The 26,452-nt window shown below is 42.8% G+C and overlaps 1 protein-coding gene across 5 annotated transcripts in view; it reads left to right on the plus strand.

Annotated features, from left to right (window-relative positions):
- The window catches only part of SGIP1 (SH3GL interacting endocytic adaptor 1), a 1,273,000-nt gene that overhangs the window by 1,106,724 nt on the left and 139,824 nt on the right, over positions 1 to 26,452 (plus strand). For all 5 annotated transcript variants that reach the window (XM_086953766.1, XM_086953786.1, XM_086953772.1 and 2 more), the window contains one exon: positions 25,817 to 25,949. In XM_086953766.1, the coding sequence (XP_086809892.1) occupies positions 25,817 to 25,949 (133 nt within the window). The remainder of the gene's footprint in view (positions 1 to 25,816; positions 25,950 to 26,452) is intronic.

The raw sequence follows: 26,452 nt of genomic DNA on the forward strand, positions 1-26,452 counted from the left end.
ACAAAGTTCATTTCTCCTTCCTTTGGCAGTCAGGCAACCATGGGAGGCCAATCCCCTAAGCAGCACTTCAGCTTAGGGATAGTCTCTCCTCAGTCTCTCTGGTTCCACTCCTCAGCAAAGGGTTCTTCTTGTTTGTCCAAATGTGATCTACATTCTTGGGATCAGGGTCCCAATACTTCTACCCCAAAATCCTTTGTCCTCTGAGGGCAGAGGGGCCTCTGCCTAGTCCAAACCAGTTCTGGAGCACTCTGTCTACATGACTCCTTCTTTCCTTTCACAGTGCAAGGCAGAAACATCAGACGCCCCACAGGAGGTGGAGCCAGCATTGTGGAGGGACGGCACAGCCCTATTCAGGTCCCAGGTGCAACTCCTCCCTCCCATCTACATGCAGATCTTTCTATTCACCACTGGGCTGACTCATTCTGTCTCCTGGAATACCCCAGCCCTGTCACTCAAACCTCCAGACAAGGAATACACAGCCTAGCAGAGGCAGGCTTGGATAGTTAGACAAGAAAATACCTACTTTATAAAAGTAGTACTTTCAAACACAGAATGTTAAAACCAACTTCACTAAAAGATGTATTTTATCATTCTGAGTTCAGGCATACGGAACTCGAATTTCTACTGTGTTCTCGGAGTCCGTTAGGATTATAAAATGTAATATTCTAACTGCCCATTCTTGCCTATGGAGGACAGTTAGCCTTGCAATAGTGAAAAACGAAAATGGCTGTAATTCACTATTAGGACATGCCACACACACCAGGGCATGTTTTACCTTATACTTGCAATGCACCCTGCCTTTGGGCCTACCAGAGGGGTGTCTGATATGAAGAAAAGGGAAGGTTTAGGGACTGGCAAGTGGGTGCACTTCTCCCAGTCAGCATGACCGTACCAGACTGCACACAGGCTCTGCAATGGCAGGCCTTAGACACACTTTTACAGGCTGCTTCTGTGGGTGGCACAACCAGTGCTGCAAGCTCACTAGCAACATTTGGATTATCAGCCCTGTGCACTCCTGGTGCACTGCACTAGAGTCTGACAGGTGAACCAAACCAGCCAATCATGAAATCCTTAATCCATACATTAATTTACAATACGGAGCACTTGCACTGAGGCACTGGACAGCAGTGGCACAGTGCCCAAAGCATCTAACATCAGCAGAAACACATGAGGCAACAGCAAAAATGGGAGGTCAAGGTGCCACGTCTAACAGTAATCTTTTAAACATGATCAATTTCAGGATTAATAGTTGCCCTGCAACCATAAAATAAGAGCAAATGTAAGAGATCAGTTTTTAGCTATGTATGCATGTGTTGTTAACCCCTTCGCAGCTCATGACGAGCTCAGCTCGTCATGAGGCACGGTTGAGCTGTGCTTATGACAGGCTGAGCTCGTCATAATTAAAGGTAACTCGGTGAGTCCAGTACCGGGGGGGGATACCTCTATCAGCCAAGGTGTTAAAGATAAAAAGGGGTTCAAGCAATTGAAATCTCAATGTTCTTTTATTTTACCAATCAAAGTTGCAATCATAGACACATTAAATCAATATATCAACAGTGCACATTTTTTGTCATATACTAGCTAAAATATTTAATGCGTGATTTTTTGTTAATCATAAATTAAAGGAATGAGTACTAAATTGCTAGACATTCTTAATCGGTTTGCTTCCATGATACGTTTACCTTTTTGTGGAAAGCTTAGCATTCGAGGTCCATATTCTTAAAATAATTTCTGCTACTATTGTGTTTCTCTGAATTAATACCAGTGGATTCCATCTGTTTTCAGACATTCGAGAAATCTCCTGCAGTTCTTCTGTAACTTTCTAAAATGTGAAATTGCTTTGCACATCCTTTCATAGAAAACTCCTATCCTAATTCATTTCCCTAACCCCCCGCAAGGAAGGTGCTGTCAGTGGAATATTTAGGGATAGCTCGACAAACAGAGCGACCAAAGCGGAAGTTTCAAGTTGTAGAGGTCGTATGATAGTTATTCAGAATGGAAAGGAAGCCAGCTCTGAAATTCACTATATTGTCAAGAAATGTATATGGCTTCCAGATCACATCATTGTGCCTCACGAGGGAGAGGTAAGTCAATTACAAGGGTTCTGCAAGGAATGCATGTACAGATGAAAATTGTTGGGATAAGGGATACTCGGAGTATGCGTACGAAGAGTTTCTAATTTGCTGCGCGTCAGCACTACATAATAAAATGGACGAGAATCTGACAAGTGATCATGGACACAATGCTTACAGGACCTCAGTTATGGCAAGTCCTGGAATGTAAAGGTGGGACTAGGCCATGATGTTGTACACCTCCAGTACTTAAGGTGTTGGCGAGATGAGTATGCAGCTAACTCCCCTCTCCCCTACATCCAGATTCAAGATGGTTATGTCCTCATATATGCAGTTATTGGAAAAATATTGAAGTCTGACATGTTTGTTCCGTTTGGAGTTCATCATGCATCATGTCCCATAATGTTTGCCATGTGTCATCCAAAAACCAGTTTAATAAGAATGATCTATAAACTGTTGAGAAGCACTCCTAAAAATGAACCACAGAAGAGGCAGTACCTTGTCACACAGTCACCTTTTGATCCTTAGGTTGCAACATTAAAAAAGCATTTTCAGCCTTTGGATTTTATGCATATTTCTTTCTTTTAGGAACCTCATAGGTTTACTTAATCGAAATCCGTACCTTAGTCCCTAAGTAGCTGTTTTGGAATGTTGACTCATGTACAGAAAGGAATTATCTGATCTCACACCGGTTTCTAGGTAAAACCATTGAAGGGGATGGCCTCCAGATATTGGGTTGCATATTCTTCGGGATGACACTATAGTGATATTATTTACAATGTTCAAGTGGCTGAATGATGTGACTTCCTAACCTTTGCAATAGAAATGACCGTCTTGGATTTTAGAGGGTGTTTCTCCATGCAGGATAGATGTCTTAATGGTGATTTGACACTGTTGACCAAACATGTCTGCATAAATTCCTTCCAAAGCAATCATTGTAATCTTCCACCCCAAGTGATCTCTACCCATTTGACCCAGCTGCTGGAGAAGGGTATCTTGGTACACAGTGGTAAACCAGTCCTTTGACCATTCCAAAGAATGAACCTTAACACAGAGGAACATTGCATTCTTTTACACCCTGGGTTACGGTTGGATGGATACGGATTTCCTTAACAAGAACTGCCCTAAACCTATTGGCCTTAGTTTAAAGATTCAGTGTTTTGTTTCGAGGAATATTAGAGATGCTGGATTACCCGTTATTTTCTTGTCAGATTTGTGTTAGAGGGCAGCAATGGAGCAATTTCTATCCATAGTTTCATTAGAAATTGGTTCCCAAGACATCATATTTTGTTTCTCTTGAGATATTGACTCACCACAATCTGCAAATGTCAACCAACAGCCAAGACAGAGGCCGGCCAACCATTTACCTCAGTGCCTCAAGTACACCTGTAGTAACCTTATTTAGGACTTATAGTACATTCATACACAACGTCAATTGTTCCAGTTAACATAATTTCTCCTTGTCTACGAAGCCACACTGGGCAGTGTGGCACAATGTTTCAGATCTAGACGACTGCAGCGTATAGCTCTGTGACTGGACCTTATTATTAAACTGTAGAGCCACTGGTTCCTCATCAACCGATGAGGACGATATAAGGCAAGGTAATATTTTATTTGCCTAGTTAATAAAAACCGTTGCAGTACAAACATCAACATTTTAAAAGTAAATCTTCATGCATTGATAAAACCAGCATATCGTAATCACAATTTCTCATTTCATTTTGAAATCATAAAGATGCATCCTTTTTTGGATGACCTTGGAAATTGATACAGTTGTGTGTTAAAATATTTTGTAAAAAACATTTAGGTTTCAAGTTTTGGCATTTTCTTTGCCACCGCCTTCATGAACTTCACAAAACTACAGTTCAACTGTGAATCCTGGGATGCAAAGCAGGCGAGAACTGCTTGTCTTCGTGAGCGTATACCTCGCTGTTTAAAATGGTGTTTCAGCAGATGTTTTCGTTCATCCAACAGTTTGTCACAGGAGCATAACAAGTGCAGCATATCCTCTGGCACTGAGCCACATAACCGGCAAAGGGAGCCCGCTTTGTCTTTTAGCCAGCGTGGGAAATGTCGGATGCAGGGTAGCACGCCCAGCCTGTCATTTAAAAACTTCATTTTAGCAGTTTTCGCATAACCCAATCCAAGGTAACTCTGTGGGGCTTGTGTTGAATAAGAGTTCAGGGTCATTCAGCCATGAGACCTTTTTGTGAGGGCTGCTTTATCTTCAACCCACGGAAGATGTTTGATTGTTTTCTTGACCATGTTTTTAAGCGTCATATGATTTGTGGGGGTATCCCAAAGCTGCTTTAAGCCTGTATTCAATATACATATATATAAGAATAGTTATTAAATATGTTGTAGCCCTACCTTTGTGTGACTGATTAGGACTATATCGTCTGCGAAGAGAAGACACCGTAATTGAAGCCCTCCCAACTTGGGGTCATGAGAGTTACAGCTGCTTAGGATCAGGATAAGATCTCCTAAAAACAGATTGAATAGTGTAGGAGCCAAGACACAACCCTGTTTGAGTCCTTTGTTGGTTGGTATGCGCCTTGAGAGGAGTGATCCATCACCCAGCTTTATCTGGGCTCATGTTTCCGTGTGAAGGTTAATCAGCAAGTCTAACGGAGACCTTGGTATCCCCCAACCTTTCAATTTGGACCATAAAATGTTCCAATTTATATGGTCAAAGGCAGCCTTATAGTCTATAAAACAGAAGTGGATGGGCATTTTAGTTGATTCAGCCTTGTCTATTAACATGCCCATAGTTAGAATATTAGTCGTTGGCCCAACTGATTTGGCAAAGCCGGTCTGGTTGACCGGAATTAAGGATTTCTCTGTGGCCCATGCCTGCAATTCCTCCAAGAGTGTACCTGCAAAATACTTTGCCTCGTTATCCATTAGGGCCACTAATCGATAATTTTGTGAGAGAGAATTATCTCCTGTCTGGAGCGATGATTGAGCCCTTCCAGGAGCTTGGCAATCTGTTAAAATGTCTTATTTCCCAAAATAGTGGTTCAAGCGCTGCTGCCCATCAGTTCTCATCTTGTTTATAAAGAACTAGCTTACCCGTCACGTGTTGCTGCGATCTCAGAAGAAAGGAAATTCAAGGCAACTCGTTATGATAACATTAAATTTACATTGTGTCATTGTTATTGAAACTTATTCATTTTATATGTGAAAACATTTCTAAGTGTGGCTTAAGCAGTGCGTCCTCTCGATTGGCTTTCAATCTTGATTCTCGTTGCTTGTTCATTTGAGAAGAACGGGCTTGAGCAGTGCATACTCGATCGGCTTCCAATCTTGATTCTCGTTGCTCGTTCGTTTGAGAATTACAGGTTTGAGCAGTTTGCATTCGAACAGCTTCTAATCTTGCTTCCCGTTGCTCGTCTGTTTCTGAAGCTCGTAATGCCTTTTTCTTTCTTGCTTCTGATGTAGATTGACCAATCGATTTCCGTTTGGGGGTCATAACTGTCGACGATGCTCGCAAATTCGCTGTCTATTTCAGTATTCGAAAGATTATGAGGGCCCTGGGGGGCCGATATGTAAACATATTTTTTGACAGAAACCTTCGCGGGAGTGTACTCAACAACTTTCCAAAGTTTCATGGCGATCGGATGAATGATGTAGTAATGCATACAGACAGACATACTTTCGTTTTTATATATATATATATATATATATATATATATATATATATATATATATATATATATATATATATATATATATATATATATATATATATATATATATATATATATATATATATATATATATATATATATATATATATACGGAATTCCATTCAGACCTGGGGCCTCCTCTCTTCTTCCTTTTTTAATTTGGCGCTTAATGATGCTTTGTATACTTATCAGTCCGTCATTTATAATTTGATTCTGACCATCAGGAATGCCGGTGCTCTTTTGGAATGACTATGCCTTATATTTGGTGAGATTTTTCATCACACTATCAGTTTTTATCCCCAAATTGTAATCCATATCCTGCTTAAAATGATTCCCAAGATGGCTTGCTCATACTTCTTCTGTAATATTAGAGGAAACTCCGCCGTGCATAGGTCTGGTGAACTGATTTATGGTTTTCCAAAATCTTGCCCCATCGCTCTGTTTGGTGTCAGCTTGTAGTTTTGCCCACATATTGTCCTCCACAGATCTATTGGCTTCCCATTTTAATTTTTTCAGCGTTGCCTTTATTTTCGGTAAGAGATTGTATTTCCCTATATCCATAGGGTTCTGCCGAAGTTGTCTCATCATATGATACATTGATTTTTTTGTGCACCTAATCTTCTCTTTATACTCTCGCGTAAACTGTTCCATGCTGCTGCAGCCCAATTGGACTTGTGGCTTATATTTTGTAGCGTAAGTGGAGATAGTTGTTGTCAATTGTTCCCAGAATTTTGAGGACAATTTTTTGGGGGACAGTGGTCGCTGTCTGCTTATTCACCCATCAGAAATTAGGTCATATATTGAAACAAAGGTAATGAATTAAAAGTATAATCCAGTATGGTATTGATACGTGTCGAGTGAAATGTTGTGGCTGGAGGGTTGTCTCCATTTAATGCTCTGATGTTGAAGAGTTCAAGGTCTTTTAATATCTGTTACCCAATTTGGTTTGTTTGGATACTAGCGGCTTCCCTTGCGATGGAATATCCCAAGCTGAGTTTTGAGTTAGAATTTCGTCGTCTGGCGAGATTCCCATAAGATTAAGGTCCCCGGTGGGCATGAGGTTTGTTGTCGGACTTTCCCTTATGCACTCCTCCAGGATGTTGCATAATTCTTTAGCTGACTTTGTTTTATTTTTTGGGTGGACATAGGCATTAACCAAAGTAAGATTAATTTCCCCATTGCCTGGTTTTAGTTGCGAGAAGAGAAGGTTTACTGCCAATGATGCTGAAGAAGTTGGTCCAACTTCCTTGACCGTGAGTGCACTTGTAGGTTACTAGACCGCCTTGGGGATGACCGTATTTTGCCGTCCCTATTGCACCAGTGAAGAAACTCCAGAATCTCTGAAGGTGCGGAGGGTCTGCTTGCCATGTCTCTTGTAATGCCACAATATCAAAAGATCTTATATAGCTTAAAAAATCGGAATCAGATATTTTGGTGGCTCGACCATTAACATTCCACGAACATATACGTAGTTGATTATGCTTACACGCTCTTGAGTAAGAGCCAGTTTGTCAAAAAAATTTTTTTACACATTTTATTAGTTTCATAACAGCAAAATACAAAATACTGTATTATCCATCGTCTTCGCCCTCCAAGCTAAATACTAATTCCTCCCCAACACATCGCACACAACTGATCACAGTGTACCTATGAGTTCAATACAGTATAGGCCGGTGGTCTACATACATCTTTACAATACTTTTCCATACTACGAATCTCAATCATCTTACTAATACTACCCCTAACCCCACTGGGTCCCTACCTCCCCACCGGTATGTATTACATTAAGTATCAGATTCAAAGCGCATTTCATAATTCAACTGCAATCCAAGATTCCACCCCATGTATCTAGGAGGGGTCCTCCCCATGGATAGCATCCTCCCCTTATTCCTCTTCTGATTGGTGATCAGATAAAGGTTGTACCAGCGTTTCCCATGCATTCGCAGAATCCAATGCTTTCTCATTATTTAAACGTCGTGCCTGCTGAAATCTAAGAACACTCTCACTACTAGCCCATTTATGCAGCTCAGCCTTATATCTTTTGCTGTTGGGTCCCTCCTTGGATTTCAAGTGCCTTGTTATCTCCCTTTTTGCCAGCAGCAACACCATATCCGCCAATTTACTTGTCACTTTTGTTTTGGGGGTGTGAGGGAACCAATGGAGTATACATACTGCCATGTCGAAAGTTAAGCGTCACTCAGTGACTTCATTCAATACACTTCCCATTTCTTCCCAATAATCTCCCAGTTTAGGGCACTCCCACAGCATGTGTTCCAGCTCCACCCCTTCCCTTGTGCACCAAGGGCATGCTTCATCCTCAACCTTAAAATACTTACTGATTCTACCCGGTGTCAAATAAGCCCTGTGTAGAATAAAGAAATGCACCAGTTAAAATCTTGCGTTCCTCGTAGTAGATGTCCCCATGTAGTCTCAGGTATGGATTTCCCAATACCTGCCTCCCATTTTAATCGCAAGGCGCCCAGTAGTGCCAATCCCTCATTTAACATCCTGGAATAGAGGCTTTAAAAGTCCCTGCCGCCATCACTACATATTGACATGCCATTGTTGTTTTGGGTTCTGCGGGCCCCTCCCTCCAGTACTTTCGTATGGCATACACCAGCACGACGTGTATCAAAAAAATACTCCCCTAGGAAGATCATACCTCTCCTGCACTGCGTGATAGGACAGCAATTCCCCATCCTCCTATAAATCCCCAAGCACCTGGATTCCTGCTTGTTCCCATTCCATCAGGGACGTCCAATCACCGCCAAGGGGTAATGCTGTAACCATTCCCAACGGTATTTCGGGCGCATAAGGATGTAGCACTCCAGCCCTACGCTGACTGCGATTCCAGCACAATCTCAACGTCTTCTCCCTAAGATCAAGCTTTTGTTTTAAGACTATAAAGGATAAAACGTGCCTCGGGATCCCCCACCTCTCAAGCTCTCAGGGACTCTAAATTCCATTGCAACTGCCTGTGTCAATACCTGAAGTGTAGCCGCCAAATAATACAGCTCCAAGTCGGGAACCGCTAGTCTCCCCCTGCCTTTGGCCTTACAAGTGTTAACTTGGGCCACTCTCCTTCTGCCAGATCCCCATAGGAACCCTACAATCATGGATTTCAGTAACTTAAAGACCGATCCCTGCACCCATATCGGCAATGTTCTAAAAAAAAATATAACAACCTTGGTAGCGCCACCATTTTTAACATAGCTATCCTTCCCATCACGGATTGTGGGAGCGTAGACCAAAAGGCCATGCTAGCTTTTAGAGCTCTCATGCGTCTTCCTATGTTCCCTTCCAGCATGTCGTTGACCTCATGATAGACATGGACACCTAGATATGGCAGACACGTCGGTTCCCAGCGCACTCCCCGTGATATGGTGGGTGGCAACCCACCAGGTTTCACTGGGAATAAACACGTCTTAGTCCAGTTCACCCGTAGTCCTGAAATGTCGCCAAATTCTGATAACAAGCCCGCTGCTCCATCCAGTGCTCCACGTCCACCAGAAGAATCAATAGATCTGTATACAACGAAATATACTGCCAATCCCCTCTGTCCCTCAGGTCCTCATAGCACTGCCCTACTCTAGCCCTTACTGCTAAAGGCTCTATTGCTAAGGCAAACAATAGCGGGGAGAGCAAGCAGCCTTGTCTCGTCCCGCGTGCCACTTGGTATTGGGGTGGTATCAACGCTCCCACCTTCACCCTGGCCACCGCAGAGGTATACAACACCTTGGTCCGGCATACAAATTTGTCTCCCAGTCCAAAATGCCCTAGTGTCTTATATAAGTACAGCCACTCCAAACTATCAAAGGCCTTCTCTATATCCACTGAGAGCAGTGTGGGTATAGGTGCATCAGGGTGACCCTCCCCTAAAATCCTCACTAATCTCCTCACATTAGTAGCTGTGTTCCTAGTGGGGATAAACCCAGCCTGATCATCATGAATCAGGCCAGTCATATGCTGCAGGAGACGAGACGCCAATATCCTACTCAAAATCTTATAATCAGTCGTAAACATGGATAATGGACGATAGGCGGCCGAATCTGTGCCCTCCCGTCCAGGTTTTAATAATGGGATGATGAGCGCCTCTCTCATGGACTCCGGAAGTTGACCTCAGTCTCTTGCCTCTCTGTAAACCTCCAGCAGCTGCGGAGCCAATAGGTCAACATATTGCGAGTAGAAATCAATCCGTCTACGCCCGGGGTCTTATTGCGGGCCATATGCTTAATAGCACACCTAATTTCCTCCAGCGTTATATCCTGGCCCAAACATTTCGCTTGTTCCTCTTCCAACTGTGGGAGGAGCACACTGTCCAAGAAGGCGTCAATTTCTGATTCCGCCGCTACCGTGAGCTTTCATACAACGCCTCATAGTACTCCAAGAACTGGACTAAAATCTCACGCTGGGTGTATATAGCGTCACCGTCCTGGGCTTTAAATGCCAGGATTGGGGAGCTCCATGTCGTTGGGTTAGCCCACCACGCTAAGAGCGTCCCTCCTTATCCCCCTCAGCATGAACCCTTGTAACATAGGTTTTATAATTGAAGCATCGCAGTCTCTCTATCTCCCCTGCCACGGCTTCCTTTGCTGCTACTACCGCTGGTTGCACTTCGTAATGCCCTAGCCTTGCTAGTTCAGCCGACCACAATCTACTTTCAACTCGGTCCACGTCCCGTAACAGCACCTTCCGCACTCCAACTTGCTTACTAATACAAAGCCCTGTATCACCACCTTAAATGCGTCCCACTCTATTGCCCTAGTTGAAGCCAAATCTGCATTCTCATTAAAATAATGTTATCCCCTATCCAACCTCCCTATGGAAAACCAGATCTTGAAATGTTTCGGGGCGCAGCCTCCAAGAGGGGATGTCAGATTTCGCCGTCATCCAATGCATAGTAATCAACAACGGATTGTTATCAGATAATGTCCTAGCAAGATATTCAGAGTGCACTATGGAGGGCGCTACCGATGTGGAGCATAATACTGCATCTAGCCGAACATGTAGATCGTGCATTGCTGAGAAGTAGGAATAATCCCGGTCTTGCGGGTGGTGGATCCGCCATATGTCCACTAAGTTCCATCTGTTTTGCCAATCTAGTCTACATTTGGCCAATTGGCGTACAGGGAAATCCGCCAGAGGGGGGTGTGATCTGTCCTGTGACTCATCCACTATGGAGTTAAAATCCCCTCCTAGTACCACCGGACCTGTAAAGTATTGTGCCAATGTGCCTGATAAGCCATCTAAAGTTTGGTGTGTATATACTACATAACGATATATCCCTACCATATAAGTGCCCCTCTACCGCTACAAATCTGCCTTCAGGGTTGATAGTTTGTTTTGTAACCTGAAAAGGAACCCCCGCCCTTATCCAGATCAATGCCCCCGTGCAAACGCAGAGTATGTGGTGCTAAAGACCTGCCCTCTCCATCTACGCTGCAGCACCAGGCTTTCTGCCTTACTAAGGTGAGTTTCCTGGAGCAGTGCTATATTTACCCCTCTCCTAACCAAATGTGCATGGATTTTGTGGCGCCTTGTCATTGTATGAAGCCCCCTCACATTCCAAGTGACATAACGTAGATCAGGTACCGCCCCCATCACAGAATAATGTCGACAATTCACTCCGTACCCTAGTAACTCTCCCCCCCAAGAACAGGACCTAGAACAGAACTGATAGTCCCCATCCAAACCATTTCAACAACCAACACACTCCTAAGCCCACCAGTAGTCACTGCGGGCACGCCTTATGGGCGATGGGGGTTGCTCAGTGCCAACAGGTGACCACCTACTTTCCAGGACCATCACCGCATCGAAACCCCAGATGAACCTAGCATTCTCTTCCCCCCTGCGCACCACTCCCATTACTATTAATCAACCATGAACTGCCCTAGCCTGCCCCTGCATTACGGGTTCGTAAAGACCCCCCCTCCCCGTGCAGCACCAAATGCCATCTTCTTGTATCTGCAACACCGACCATAAGCCCCCTCTTCTCTCCCAATAGTCTCACACCAGCCACCAAGGTTGCAAACCGTTACTCGTCCATCAGTCCGTCCGCTGTCGCCAGTGTGACCTGTGGTAGGCGTATGCTGTCCGCCTCTGAAGTCTGTGTCCTAGTGCACCTTGTCCCTCTCCGAATCAGTGACTTCCGGCGATTGCACCATTTGGTCAGCCGACAACGCCGACCCTGCCTCCAGCACTCCCCGCTGCTACACCTCAGTTTGCGATGTCGACGGCTTCCATAGGCCCCGCCTCCGGTGTCGAAGCCGCTGTGATTTGCGAAGCTGAAGCTCTTCCGAGAGTACCTGGGCCCACTGCTCTGTTCTGTCCTTTCCAGCTCTATAAGATTCTAACCATGTCCATGCCTCCTCTGACGTTTCATGGAAACAAGTCTTACCGTCTAGGATTATTCTCAATTTGGGTGGGAAAAACAAGGAGTACTGGAGAACCTCCGACCTTAATTCTTTATTGACTGACGGGAAGGACCCACGGCGCCGTTGGATATTGAATGTATTATCCGGAAAGAGCATAAACTTGCTGTTTCCTAGTTGGAATGGGCCATCTGTGCACGCTTTTTGGAGCAACAAGTCTGTCTTTAAAATGCTATAGTCGCGCTACCACTGGTCGGGGGGGACGTCCCTGCTGCGGTGACCTCGCAGGTACTCTTTGTGCGCGTTCCAGAGTGTAAAAGGGAGACACTCCCTCAGGGCCATCACCGTCTGCAACCAGTTCTCTAAATACTGCACCATGTCCGACCTCTCCACTTTTTCTGGAAGGCCCACTACACGAATGTTATTCCTCCTATTCCTACTTTCTGATCTTCGTCACACTTCTCTAACGCCATAATACGATCTAAGACAACAAAAAGGGTCTTGACTCCTACACTCAGCAAGGCTGAGCCAAACTGAACTAAAGAAACAACACACTTGCCAGTGCTGAGAAGCTAATTTTTCAAAACAAACTGAATAGAAAAAGCATACATGAAGAATAGCATGGACACTTGCTTTATAAATTGCAACTTTGCTTTTAATTTTTCTGAAGACTATTTTAGTTTTTAGTCATTTTTCATTTTGTGCATGGGAATACAAAAACAGGGGGGAGTTTATATACATTTATATACAAACATGAAAAAGACAAATTGGTATGTACAATAAATCAAACAAACTCACACACAACACATTCTTGGCCATCCATTCATACTATACCACATCCATACTGGTCCCGGTGTCAAAAAGAACCTATATATACTAAACAAAAAAGAGTCTTTTATGTCGTTTTTTACACTTTTTACAATTGTTCCTAGAAGTTGGAAAAAGAAAGCAAATAGTCTTTCAGTCGGTTGTCAAGACAATTTCAATGTAAATTCAAAGGGGTGACCCGGGACCGGGTCGGTCGACGCGTTTCGAACCCTGAGAGTGCCAGGGTTCTCCTCAGGACCAAAAAGTAACTATAAAGGAAAGGAAAACAATCATCACTCTAATGATCTAAGAGATGAACACCTTATTCGCTATCTAGATTCCCTCAGCCTACCTCTATTGTTGGGCCATGGCTCCAACCGTGATTGCAGACAATTGTATTCCAAATGAAGGTGGAGAGGGAGGTGCTGGAATACATTAAAAACAAACAAAAAGTGTGCTAAGTATTTTTGAAAAAATATCAGTGTTGGTATCACACATGTCCATCCTCTCGTCACTCACTCAGTGTCAACCTGCGTGCTTACCTTAGCCGTAGTGCGTGATTGCTAAGGATTCTGTCCCCAATGGATCGGGCTCTGTCGTGGGGTTTCGGCGCAAAATGCTGAAAAAATCAAATTGGGAAACGTGTGTTACCGCTAGGTTTATTGGGCGTCTCCCTGGCAGTGACTGGTTACGTCCGCTGGCCCCCTTGGAGCCATTCTTACCGTGGCCGTGCTCCACGCTGGTACTCGAAGTCTACTGTGGTTCGTACTTTTCCGCTCCTTCCCCTTCAGTCTACAGAGGGTGAATGGAAACACACAATGTTGTTGGTTGTGGGTGTGGCTTTGCTCTGGAGAATTGTGGGAAATGTAGTCCTGTTGGCGGTGTTTCAGAAACTGGAGGAGTGTGGGAAATGTAGTCCTATTGGCGGTGTTTCAGACACTAGAAGATTTTACGTATTGGATTTGTAGATTTCCGAAATCTCATTCAATCCATTGACCGCTGTGTCGTATTTCATAATAAGCAGAGCTTCTCTTTGATTAAGTCGTGTCTCCAAATTGCCCCCTCTTGGATCATTTTCAATTTTCGACAGGACCGTCCACTTTAGTTTATTTTTATCGTGGTTCTTGGCCAACCAATGGTGTACTAAGGGTGCATTTTCAACTTCTCTGCGTATTCTGGACTTGTGCTGAGTAATGCGTTGCCTGACTTCCTGCGTTGTTTTTCCAATGTATAACTTTGGACAGGGACACATTATAGCATACACGACATTCCTTGTCTTGCAATTAGTAAAAACTTCATGCTTCCAATTGATGTTATTGAATGAAAAAAACGTCTCCTCTATAGTTTCATCACAGCAGATGCAGGTTCCACATTTGTGGTGTCCTGTTGTCGGTGGAAATCCAAATAGACTTCTTAGAGTCGGGCCTTTCTTAATGGGTAGGGCTGCCCTCACAATGTGGTTTGCAACACTCTTTTCTTTTTTTATATGCAAACAAAGGCGGCTCTTTGAAATCCTCATGTAGATCTTTCACTAGGTGCCAATTCGATGTTATCAGTTTTTTGAGTTGGTTGGCCGAAGGACAGAAGGTAGACACGCAGATCACTCGTTTTTGCTCCACTCTTGTTTTCTTCTGCATTAATGTTTCACGTGGCGTCCACCATGCCCTTTTAAGCGAATTTTTTAATAATTATTTTGGATATCCTCGTAGGAGAAGCCTCTCCTTCAGTAAATTAGCTTGTTCAAAGTAATCCTCTTTCAGTGAACAATTCCTACGAATCCAGAGGAATGTCCAAAGGGTAGATTTTGTCTCAAGCTGCGCGGGTGATTGCTAGAGTACAACAATGCTTTGTTTCTGTCCGTCCTTTTTCGGAACAAGGTGGTCCCAAGGCCTCCATTACAAGGTTCAACTTTTACATCCAGGAATGTTATGGATTGATTTGATGACGTGCAGTTAAATTTGATATCATTTGTGCGTGCATTTAGCCAATCGACGAATTCATTAAGGGTTTCAGGGTTCCCAGTCCAAATGAGAAACACATCATCTATATATCTCATATAGTGTGAAATCCGGTCCTTAAAGGGGTTATCATTGTAGATGAACTTTTGTTCGTAGAGTCCCATGTACATTACAGCTAGTTCCGGGGCAAATGGACACCCCATAGCTACTCCCTTTATCTGGAAGAAATATTCGGAGTCGAAAGTAAAAAAATTCTTTTGCAACGCAAAAGAGGCCAGTTCTAGGATGAATTCTGTGGGTACTTGAAATGGTTTGTCGCGTGTGTCCAGAAAAAATGACAATGTTTCAAGGGCTTGATCTTGGGGGATCTGGGTATAAAGTGAAACGACGTCTAGCGTCACCATTAGTTGTTGGCTTTCATCAAAGTTTATCGTCTTGATCTTTTGGAGGAATGCAGTTGTATCTTTAAGGTGAGCTGGGACTGTTTCAATGAACGGTTTTAAGAAAAAATCTATGTACTTGGCCACCGGCTCGAATAAGGATTCACATCCAGAAATTATTGGACGTCCTGGTGGTTTTTTTTCATCCTTGTGGATTTTTGGCAAAAGGTAGAACACTGGGATTCGCGGATTTTTATTCTGTAAAAATGCCAGTTCCTTTGGGCCCACAAAGCCTTGGTCGAATCCTTTTTGAATGATCTGGAACAGTTGACTTTGGAGTTCATTTGTGGGATTTTTCGCAATGCGTCTGTAGCATGGACTGTCCGTTCAAAAGTGATGACCTCTTTCGGCTCAGAAATTCCGAAAGAGGTCATCACTTTTGAACGGACAGTCCTATCAGGAATATCAGCTTTTGAGAAAAAGAGGAACTTCGTAAAATACAATCTTGCAAAAGCAGAAAAGGATGCTTTAATTACCTTGAAAAATGACAAAACAGTGGTTGTGAAGCAAGCGGACAAGGGGGGAGCGGTGGTCGTCTGGGACATCAACAAATACAAAACAGAAGTCTATCGCCAATTGAATGACAATACATGCTACAGACGCATTGCGAAAACTCCCACAAATGAACTCCAAAGTCAACTGTTCCAGATCATTCAAAAAGGATTCGATCAAGGCTTTGTGGGCCCAAAGGAACTGGCATTTTTACAGAATAAAAATGCGCAAATCCCAGTGTTCTACCTATTGCCAAAAATCCACAAGGATGAAAAAAAACCACCAGGACGTCCAATAATTTCTGGATGTGAATCCTTATTCGAGCCGGTGGCCAAGTACATAGATTTTTTCTTAAAACCGTTCATTGAAACAGTCCCAGCTCACCTTAAAGATACAACTGCATTCCTCCAAAAGATCGAGACGATAAACTTTGATGAAAGCCAACAACTAATGGTGACGCTAGACGTCGTTTCACTTTATACCCAGATCCCCCAAGATCAAGCCCTTGAAACATTGTCATTTTTCTGGACACACGCGACAGACCATTTCAAGTACCCACAGAATTCATCCTAGAACTGGCCTCTTTTGCGTTGCAAAAGAATTTTTTTACTTTCGACTCCGAATATTTCTTCCAGATAAAGGGAGTAGCTATGGGGTGTCCATTTGCCCCGGAACTAGCTGTAATGTACATGGGACTCTACGAACAAAAGTTCATCTACAATGATAACCCCTTTAAGGACCGGATTTCACACTATATGAGATATATAGATGATGTGTTTCTCATTTGGACTGGGAACCCTGAAACCCTTAATGAATTCGTCGATTGGCTAAATGCACGCACAAATGATATCAAATTTAACTGCACGTCATCAAATCAATCCATAACATTCCTGGATGTAAAAGTTGAACCTTGTAATGGAGGCCTTGGGACCACCTTGTTCCGAAAAACGACGGACAGAAACAAAGCATTGTTGTACTCTAGCAATCACCCGCGCAGCTTGAGACAAAATCTAATCCTTTGGACAATTCCTCAGGATTCGTAGGAATTGTTCACGGAAAGAGGATTACTTTGAACATGCTAATTTACTGAAGGAGAGGCTTCTCCTACGAGGATATCCAAAAAAATTATTAAAATATTCGCTTAAAAGGGCATGGTGGACGCCACGTGAAACATTAATGCAGAAGAAAACAAGAGTGGAGCAAAAACGAGTGGTCTGCGTGTCTACCTTCTGTCCTGCGGCCAACCAACTCAAAAAACTGATAACATCAAATTGGCACCTAGTGAAAGATCTACATGAGGATTTCAAAGAGCCGCCTTTGTTTGCATATAAAAAAGAAAAGTGTTGCAAACCACATTGTGAGGGCAGCCCTACCCATTGAGAAAGGCCCGACTCTAAGAAGTCTATTTGGATTTCCACCGACAACAGGACACCACAAATGTGGAACCTGCATCTGCTGTGATGAAACTATAGAGGAGACGGTTTTTTCATTCAATAACATCAATTGGAAGCATGAAGTTTTTACTAATTGCAAGACAAGGAATGTCGTGTATGCTATAATGTGTCCCTGTCCAAAGTTATACATTGGAAAAACAACGCAGGAAGTCAGGCAACGCATTACTCAGCACAAGTCCAGAATACGCAGAGAAGTTGAAAATGCACCCTTAGTACACAATTGGTTGGCCAAGAACCACGATAAAAACAAACTAAAGTGGACGGTCCTGTCGAAAATTGAAAATGATCCAAGAGGGGGCAATTTGGAGACACGACTTAATCAAAGAGAAGCTCTGCTTATTATGAAATACGACACAGCGGTCAATGGATTGAATGAGATTTCGGAAATCTACAAATCCAATACGTAAAATCTTCTAGTGTCTGAAACACCGCCAATAGGACTACATTTCCCACACTCCTCCAGTTTCTGAAACACCGCCAACAGGACTACATTTCCCACAATTCTCCAGAGCGAAGCCACACCCACAACCAACAACATTGTGTTTCCATTCACCCTCTGTAGACTGAAGGGGAAGGAGCGGAAAAGTACGAACCACAGTAGACTTCGAGTACCAGCGTGGAGCACGGCCACGGTAAGAATGGCTCCAAGGGGGCCAGCGGACGTAACCAGTCACCGCCAGGGAGACGCCCAATAAACCTAGCGGTAACACACGTTTCCCGATTTGATTTTTTCAGCATTTTGCGCCGAAACCCCACGACAGAGCCCGATCCATTGGGGACAGAATCCTTAGCAATCATGCACTACGGCTAAGGTAAGCACGCAGGTTGACACCGAGTGAGTGACGAGAGGATGGACATGTGTGATACCAACACTGATATTTTTTCAAAAATACTTAGCGCACTTTTTGTTTGTTTTTAATGTATTCCAGCACCTCCCTCTCCACCTTCATTTGGAATACAATTGTCTGCAATCACGGTTGGAGCCATGGCCCAACAATAGAGGTAGGCTGAGGGAAGCTAGATAGCGAATAAGGTGTTCATCTCTTAGATCATTAGAGTGATGATTGTTTTCCTTTCCTTTATAGTTACTTTTTGGTCCTGAGGAGAACCCTGGCACTCTCAGGGTTCGAAACGCGTCGACCGACCCGGTGCCGGGTCACACCTTTGAATTTACATTGAAATTGTCTCGACAACCGACTGAAAGACTATTTGCTTTCTTTTTCCAACTTCTAGGAACAATTGTAAAAAGTGTAAAAAACGGCATAAAAGACTCTTTTTTGTTTTGTATATATAGGTTCTTTTTGACACCGGGACCAGTATGGATGTGGTATAGTATGAATGGATGGCCAAGAATGTGTTGTGTGTGAGTTTGTTTGATTTATTGTACATACCAATTTGTCTTTTTCATGTTTGTATACAAATGTATATAAAATCCCCCCTGTTTTTGTATTCCCATGCACAAAACGAAAAATGACTAAAAACTAAAATAGTCTTCAGAAAAATTAAAAGCAAAGTTGCAATTTATAAAGCAAGTGTCCATGCTATTCTTCATGTATGCTTTTTCTATTCAGTTTGTTTTGAAAAATTAGCTTCTCAGCACTGGCAAGTGTGTTGTTTCTTTAGTTATAATACGATCTAAAGCATCCGTCACTGTGGCCTTCAACGCAGTTTGGGCTGGCACCACGTCCTGGAGTATGCCTTCCACTAGCTTCACTGTATCTGCCAACTTGGAGTGATCCGCTCTTAGGAGGCCAAGGCCTGTCGCAACTTGTGCAATGTCCTGCTGCAGGGCAGTGCGGGAGTCCGCAATCGCTGCCAATATTTTGTCAAATTGCTGCTGCATTCTGGGGTCCTGAGGTGTTCCTTGTGCTTCGAATTCAGCCTGGATTGGAGCCTCACTGTCCGAGAGCTGCTGCGCCCCATCCTTCTTCCCTTTTGGTTTCCCCATTGCGAGGCCCTTCAACACCCACCCAAGCAATGGCAGGTATCAGACCGCGCCTTGTACGCCTAAAGAGAGCCAGAGTCCGCACCCACTCCAGCACAGGTCATGAGTCCATCCCTCCCAACTGTTCCCTGCTCAGTGGCAAATATGTTCCAGTCCAGTTCGCAGGTGGCTAGCGTGTCCCAACTGTGTCAATGCAGGAGCTCAGAGGAAAGGTCCCGTCCACCTGTACCTAATCCTGTGCTCCCTCGCTCATAGCTGTCTCCACGCTCCCTAGTAGCTTTGCTGAGTCAACTTCGCGGCACCTAACATAGGCACAAAGGAGAAATCACCAATGTTCGCGACCTTAATCAGGGCTTGCTTCTGCGGTCTTGCCGCCACCACAGGTCTAGTTCCCAGCAGAGCTCTGTCCATTGCACAGATCCATCAGAAAAATGTTCAAGCCCCAGGCGCCCTGCAATCAGCCCTGCTTGGGAGGCAAATCACATTCGTCATTCTCCCCCTGCGCCCGCAACACTCCACTGCTTTGTCGGTGCCCCGCCGTTAGAGTTCTGCCACCTTGTCACTGCAGGCGCCAAGACTCATCCCTGCCCGGGTCTCCCATCGGCAGCCCTCATCTGTCTGTCGGCACGCTCCCCCGAACCCGCCCCAGCTCGCAGGCCGCAGCTTCCCCGGGGCCACGCATCCGCGGCCCGCGCCTCCTGTTCTCCCACTCCAGTGCCAGCTCGGGCGCCGTGATACCGCTGCCCGCCTCCAGGCCGTTTTCCTCCACCGCTCAGCCTCCTGTGCGCCATGGGCAGCTCCGGTGTGAGTCAGAAACCCCGCTCTCGCTACTTCGGCCGCAAGTCTCACTCCGCTGCTGGGGAATCTCGGGCCGGTCTTCGGCGCCAGCCAAGGCAGCCCTCGCCCCCCTGCCACGCATCACCGATCCAGTGCACAAGGGGACCTCCGCCGTACCGAGCACCCGGTATGTTCACTAAGTAGCCTCCCAGCCCGTACCCTTTGTCTTCGCGCTGCGGCCATTTTGTTGCCGCCGTCAGCAGCAATCTCGGGCCAGTAATTCTCAATAAAAGCTCCCAGTTAACGTCCGGTTCAGCATAGGAGCCGCTCCAGCACAGATCCACATCTGTCTCCGATAGTGTGGTGCTGTCAGGTGTTTCGAAGCATTAATTAGATCAGGATTAATAGGGGGTTTCTTGCGGAGCTCAGTGCTCACGCAGCCTTCCCCATCGGCTTTCAAGCCACGCCCCCCAGTTTGTCAATTTATGCTGTTGTTTATTGTTCTAGCAATCCATCTTGGATCAGTTAATCCAGTTGGTGATGACTTGCCATCTTGGATCCTTCGAGTGATACTGGGATGTTGGTCACTACTTGTTCCACATTTCCCCACTGCTCCTCTGAGAACCGATATTCTGGAGCTTTTAACAAGGGCCTGATCCTCCACCATTCCTACCGGAATTAATGTGTATGGGGTTATTGTTATCCCCCAATTTTTTAATATGTTTGCCTCTGGTAGTATTTTCTGTGAAATTGCTGACGATGACCATGTTGTTTTCTTTTTTTCACCGCCCGTTCCATCATCACCTATAAATTCAATTGAGACCAGATCAGAAGATGAGGACAATGTGACTTTTTTTTTAACATCTTTAGTGCCTCGTGGTCAAATATTGTCAGTGGCAGCAACAGCCTTGGCGCTTGAATTGTGATAGGTCTGTTGTTGCTGGTCTGCGGGACTCTACAAACTCTGACCCATTCATAATCTCAAGGCTTGGTCTGTTGTGTTTTCTAAAACATCTGTGTATAAGGTCACACAAGACTTTTATAAGCTTATGTAAATAGGTCTCTTTATTGTATTCAGAATGAGTTGCTACCTGTAGCTGTTTGTCAGCAAGGTCCTCGATTTGATATTACTAAATATATTGTTTTTGGATACCTCTGCTTCTCTGTCTGGAACAGCAGCCTACATGTCTTTCTAAATTTTTTTACATTCTATTGTGGCCTTCTGAATATGTGAATAAAGTGTCTCTTCAATGGGATTCCTGGTCGTCTAAGTGTTTACATTTCTCTGGTACATCACCTCCACCTTTCTTATTGCCCAAACGCTTTTCTCGCCCCTCTCACATAATTGGTGAGTAGCACACAATAGTTCTTTCTGTGTTTTATGTTTTCTACGTTTGAATAACAGAACCCTGATTTAGGAATATTGATTTTCACAGTTCTGAATACTTCATTTAGATGCAGGAGGGCCTTGAGATGCTTCTTTTGGATTATCAGCAGTGTCCTTCCTGATGCTTGGACTGAATCCTAGAAAGCATGTACTTTTCCTCTGCCAGATTTATTACAGTCTCAGCCATTCTGAAGACATTTAGATGTCACCTCTGACATCACAAATGGCACTGGTGCTAGTGCCAGAGGAAAGCAAAGATTATGCAATTAATATATGATTGTGATGATTTTGCATTAGAATTACAGCATTCCTGGCGAAGCATAAGAAGGCCACTCAAAGGAACTATAATCTTCATTAATGACATTTGTCAACATGGCTTTCTTGTTTCTGAGAAATCTCTTCACTGTCTTGCTTGAGCAAGAGAACTCAAAAGTATTAATCCATGCATCATCTTTGTAATGCTCTCTTCGTGCAACATACCTTCCCAATTTTCATAGCCATACTGTTACCCCTCTTCTTATATTCCATTGGTTCCCTGAAAACTCTGTCACAATTTCTTCTAACTGCAAATTTGCATCCTCCGTCACTCTTCCCAGTTGACATTGTTATTAGGAGTCCGGGGTATGTAACAGGTGTTCCCAACACTAATTCCGCCCACGTTTGTAGTCTCGGACTCAGTGGGCATGCCAAATGATACGACATTGCAACCCTCAGAGGCAGAGAAAATCTGCTGAAAGACAGCAAAGGGACTGATTGTACCACAAGGAGAATTGGTCACCCTGTCCCTGGGTCAGTTAAAGAATGTAGGGGGAACACCTCCCAAGAGACCAAGACCTGCATGTTGCTTGTTCCACAGAGCAGGGTCATGCCTATTATTAGAAAAAACGCTGCGAATAGCAGGAGGTTCTTGAAGTAGTGCAGTGATGCACAGTCGGCAGGCTAAAGGGTAAGTGAGCTAAAGGAAGATGCATGGACACAAAAGAAAGCAAGAAGAGGTCAAGCAAGGGAATGAATATGAATAGGGAGAAGTGAGAACCTGGAAAAAGAGTGTTGCGTTATGTGTGCATAACCATCCCTTATAACTGCACCAGGGACAACAATTTAAACAAACCTCAACACGTGTCCAGTACTCTGTCAGCTCCTCAACCATAGTTGGCTTTTTTCTACTGAACAAAGCTCATCTTGTAACCACTTTAGCTAAAGTTAAGTCCACTACATATCGCACTACCTAACATTTACTCTAAAGTTTAAAATATACAAGGCAGTAGTTGATACTCTGGCCATCGAAGGTAAATCCAAGATTGCACCCTTGACATGACCATTGTGTTTGTCTGCTTAATGTCTGGAAATTGTGGGAGTTGGATAATAATGAAGCTCTCAAACTAGTAGTATAATCTGATATTTAGTGTAAGCTGTATTAGGAAGAGTTATTCATCTTGTTGGATTGAAAGTGTTAAAAATGTAAGAGGTTTATGCCACTGATGGGTGTAGATCAATTTAGCTCTGCTAATAATGTTAGAAAATACCACATCTGTTGCTAACCAGGATTAACCTATAAAATCTAACTTCCTTGCCCCCCTCCTTCCTCACTATAGGCCATCCTTGTGCAACACATGATTGCAACCATCACAGGAATACCACAAGGAGGTCTGGGTACCCCAAGTGTGATGATTGGACTTACCCATGTTGCAATGGTACTGAGAGCAACTGGTACAGAAAGAAGCCTGTCTGTGGCATGCATAGATTACTCCATTTTTCTATGTATTTTTAGGTAAACATAAACAGAAATGGCAGTGCAGGCAAAAGTGGCAGGCCAACCCAGGCACTGCATACAATAAGTGTGATACCATGATGTTAATCTGTCATCCAGAATGAGATTCTTAAATCTGCATTTGAGAATATAAAAGAGAGAACAAAAAGAAACAACCAACCTACTCATCAACCTTACAGAAAGAAATCATTAAAATGAGAGTAAAAGTCTTTATGCTTTTTGTATATCCACTTTCTTTTATAATCTTACTACGGTTGAAAGTAGAGATAGATCATCCATCCACTTTTCTTACTTACAAGAATTGCCTTTTAGCCTCTGCCAATACTTTATTAATCCATAAAATGTAAAAAAATGAAAATCTTTTTTTGTTAGCAATGAGTGCCACTTCTGCTGGCTCTTTTTGATCTAGGTAGTGATGCCTCTTAGACACCATTAGTCAGTGGTTTCTTTTCTGGTAGTGTGACGAGTAATCACAATTAGGGTTATTTTAGCCTTTTTAGCAGTGCTCATGAAGTTAGTGCAGAAGCATCTTCCTGGCTTTTGGAATAAACGTGCTAAATGGTATACTCTCATACTCACTTTAATTCTGACTAACTCTTGGACATCTGTGATTATATGCACACAAAGTTTGCATTAATTTCAGAACAAACTCCCTTAGTCTTGTTCTGGTCATTGCAATCACAATACCCCCTTTGAATGCCGATGCCCACCCTCCATCCCCCTCAACAGTTTTGGGTTTCTGGCAAATGCACTTCCTCTTCAAGGTGGTCCATATGATGTCATGTGTACTATTCATCCTTGGTTTACTACTGGGTTGGCACCATTGAGTCTCATATGTGCATGCCTGAATACATTAAATGTAAGTGAATTACTTATGGATAGTTGTGAGTGTAGGTCTAAGCAACTTGCTTTTAATCTCCACTACATCCTTTACTCTATCCACACATTTACTTTAAACAACCTGTTACTGATTCTTTCAAAAAAATACAGTATCTTATTTATACATAGAAAAGAATAACTTACTATAAAGGATTGTGGGGCTCAAACTTCGTGTTAGTTGAAAGCTTCTTTATAAAAGTTAATTCTGAAATAGCATTATTTATATGTAGGAGACATGTTTTTGGTACTTTAGTTTACCTTGCAGCCTGTTCTAAATTTCGATTTATAAGTGGGATTGTTACAAGGGTAAGTAACTGTGATGAAAATAATGACAAAATATTGAATTAAAAACAAGTGAGATTTAAGCACAGAACAGGCTATGCAGCTTGATCATGTTTCTGGCTTTCTTCGGGTAGTTGCTAGCCCTGATTAGGGTCTGGTGCATACTGTCTAAATGTTGTAATCGAAATACTGACTAACTGAAAATAAAATGATTGGATGGTATTCTAGAGGGGGTTGAGGGTGCTTTTCCAGAAAGAAGTCATGGTAGAGGGCTCAATTGGATTTCAAAGCTGACAAATAGTAAAACATTTGAAAGTAGAACAGAAAATATAATCTGGATTGATGGAAGTCAAGTGAAAATAAATGGAATACAATAACAAGAAATACATGAATATAGTTGGAAGGAATTTGGATGAATAATCTCTTGTAAAGAAGACAAAGTAAAAAATAATAAAAATAAGTTATTTATGTAGAATGACCAGATCATGAAAGAAAACTAAATTGAAGAATTGTTTCAGATGAAGATGTAGAGAAATGTTAAGCCATACTACATCAGGTCGGAGAAACATTGCCTTGGGTAACACGATAATACGAAAAAAGCATGGCAAATAGGGCCTAGCTCCAACACACACAACACCAAACATGGAGATAATCAACATTAAAATCTATTTATTAAAATTTGTTGCATTCATGTTATCTTTTGGTGCACCTGAAAACCTGATTGGATTTTACTATTTAAATGGTTGCTCATCTCTGCCCCAATTGTAAGCCGAACAATGGTTGGGATGCTGTAATGCTAAATAGCAATAATACTACTTTTAGATAATAGTTTATGCTTATATTCTATTGATTTGTATATGAATCGGGATTGTCTAAACAACCTGCTAACAATAACTTCCCTGAACATTTGATTAACAGTTGATTAAGAAATGGCACGGCACAGTTTGGTTTTTGAGCTAAGACTGCTGTACCTTAAATATTTTGGTAGTGTGACTCCCCGGTGTATTCGTTGTGGAGCTAACGGAGCAATTGCAAACAGAATGTAGAAAATTAAACATTAGGAAAAAAGTAGAACATTTCCAATGGTTAAGCTTTAGAAAACTAAGCTTGAACCCTCTGAAGATGATCTTTTTAGATTAGAGGCTGATATTTTATACATGAATCGTTGTACCAACTCTATAACGATTAGTATTTGGAAGACTGTTAAATGTTAGGAATCGAAAGAACCAAGGGGTTCACTCAATTCACAGAAGGAATGAGAATTACATTATTACAATCCTTTCTATTTTTTTTTTTTTTGTTTCCTTGCGAATAAAACCTGGGCATGGCACAAATACATAATATATAATATATAAAAATACACTTAAAGGTTTACTCTGTCCTGTATGTAATGATGCTTTCTAAACCAAAATGATTTGTATTACTATTTGCAGAATATGGCTTTAAACAAATCTGTAATCATTACCTATGTTTGATATTTTTAATCTAACAGTGACAATGCACAGCCCGATGCCAACACAAAGGAATTTTGGGTAAACATGCCAAACTTGATGTCCCACCTCAAGAAAGTCTCTGAACAGAAACCACAAGCAACGTATTACAATGTTGATATGTTAAAATATCAGGTAAAGTAATGAAATATATCCAGGTTTGTCCGCATCTAATTGCTGTTAAGAATTACATGTAGTTATCAACTTTAAAGCATTGAGATGAAACTTATAATACTTTAAATTTGACACCACAGAAATCAATATCAATCAATATAGAAAAATACTCACAATGTATGTATTACTGCTAAGTTAATCACTAAAATTAGTCTAGCTTGGTAGCAGAGATGAGTAAAATATAAAGCAAAGCATTGACTGTAAGTCAAAGACAAAAATCGTATGTAATAATTGGACTTTGTAATCTTAAAACAGTCTAGGAAAACAAAATGTTTACCCCTTCCAGTGTGATATTCATGAAGTGCTGGATCGGATGTTGCCGTTTTTACAAGGAAATCAATGTAAATTTTGGTGTGAAGATAAACTAAAAATCACAGTAAAAGAAAGGAGTATGACGGAAATCAACCCATTAATTGCCATCATGAACCCTGTATAGCTCTACTGCGTCCTGGAAACCATGCAAG

Source organism: Lissotriton vulgaris, chromosome 1_1 (assembly GCF_964263255.1).
Source record: "Lissotriton vulgaris chromosome 1_1, aLisVul1.2, whole genome shotgun sequence".
Classification (NCBI taxonomy): domain Eukaryota; kingdom Metazoa; phylum Chordata; class Amphibia; order Caudata; family Salamandridae; genus Lissotriton; species Lissotriton vulgaris.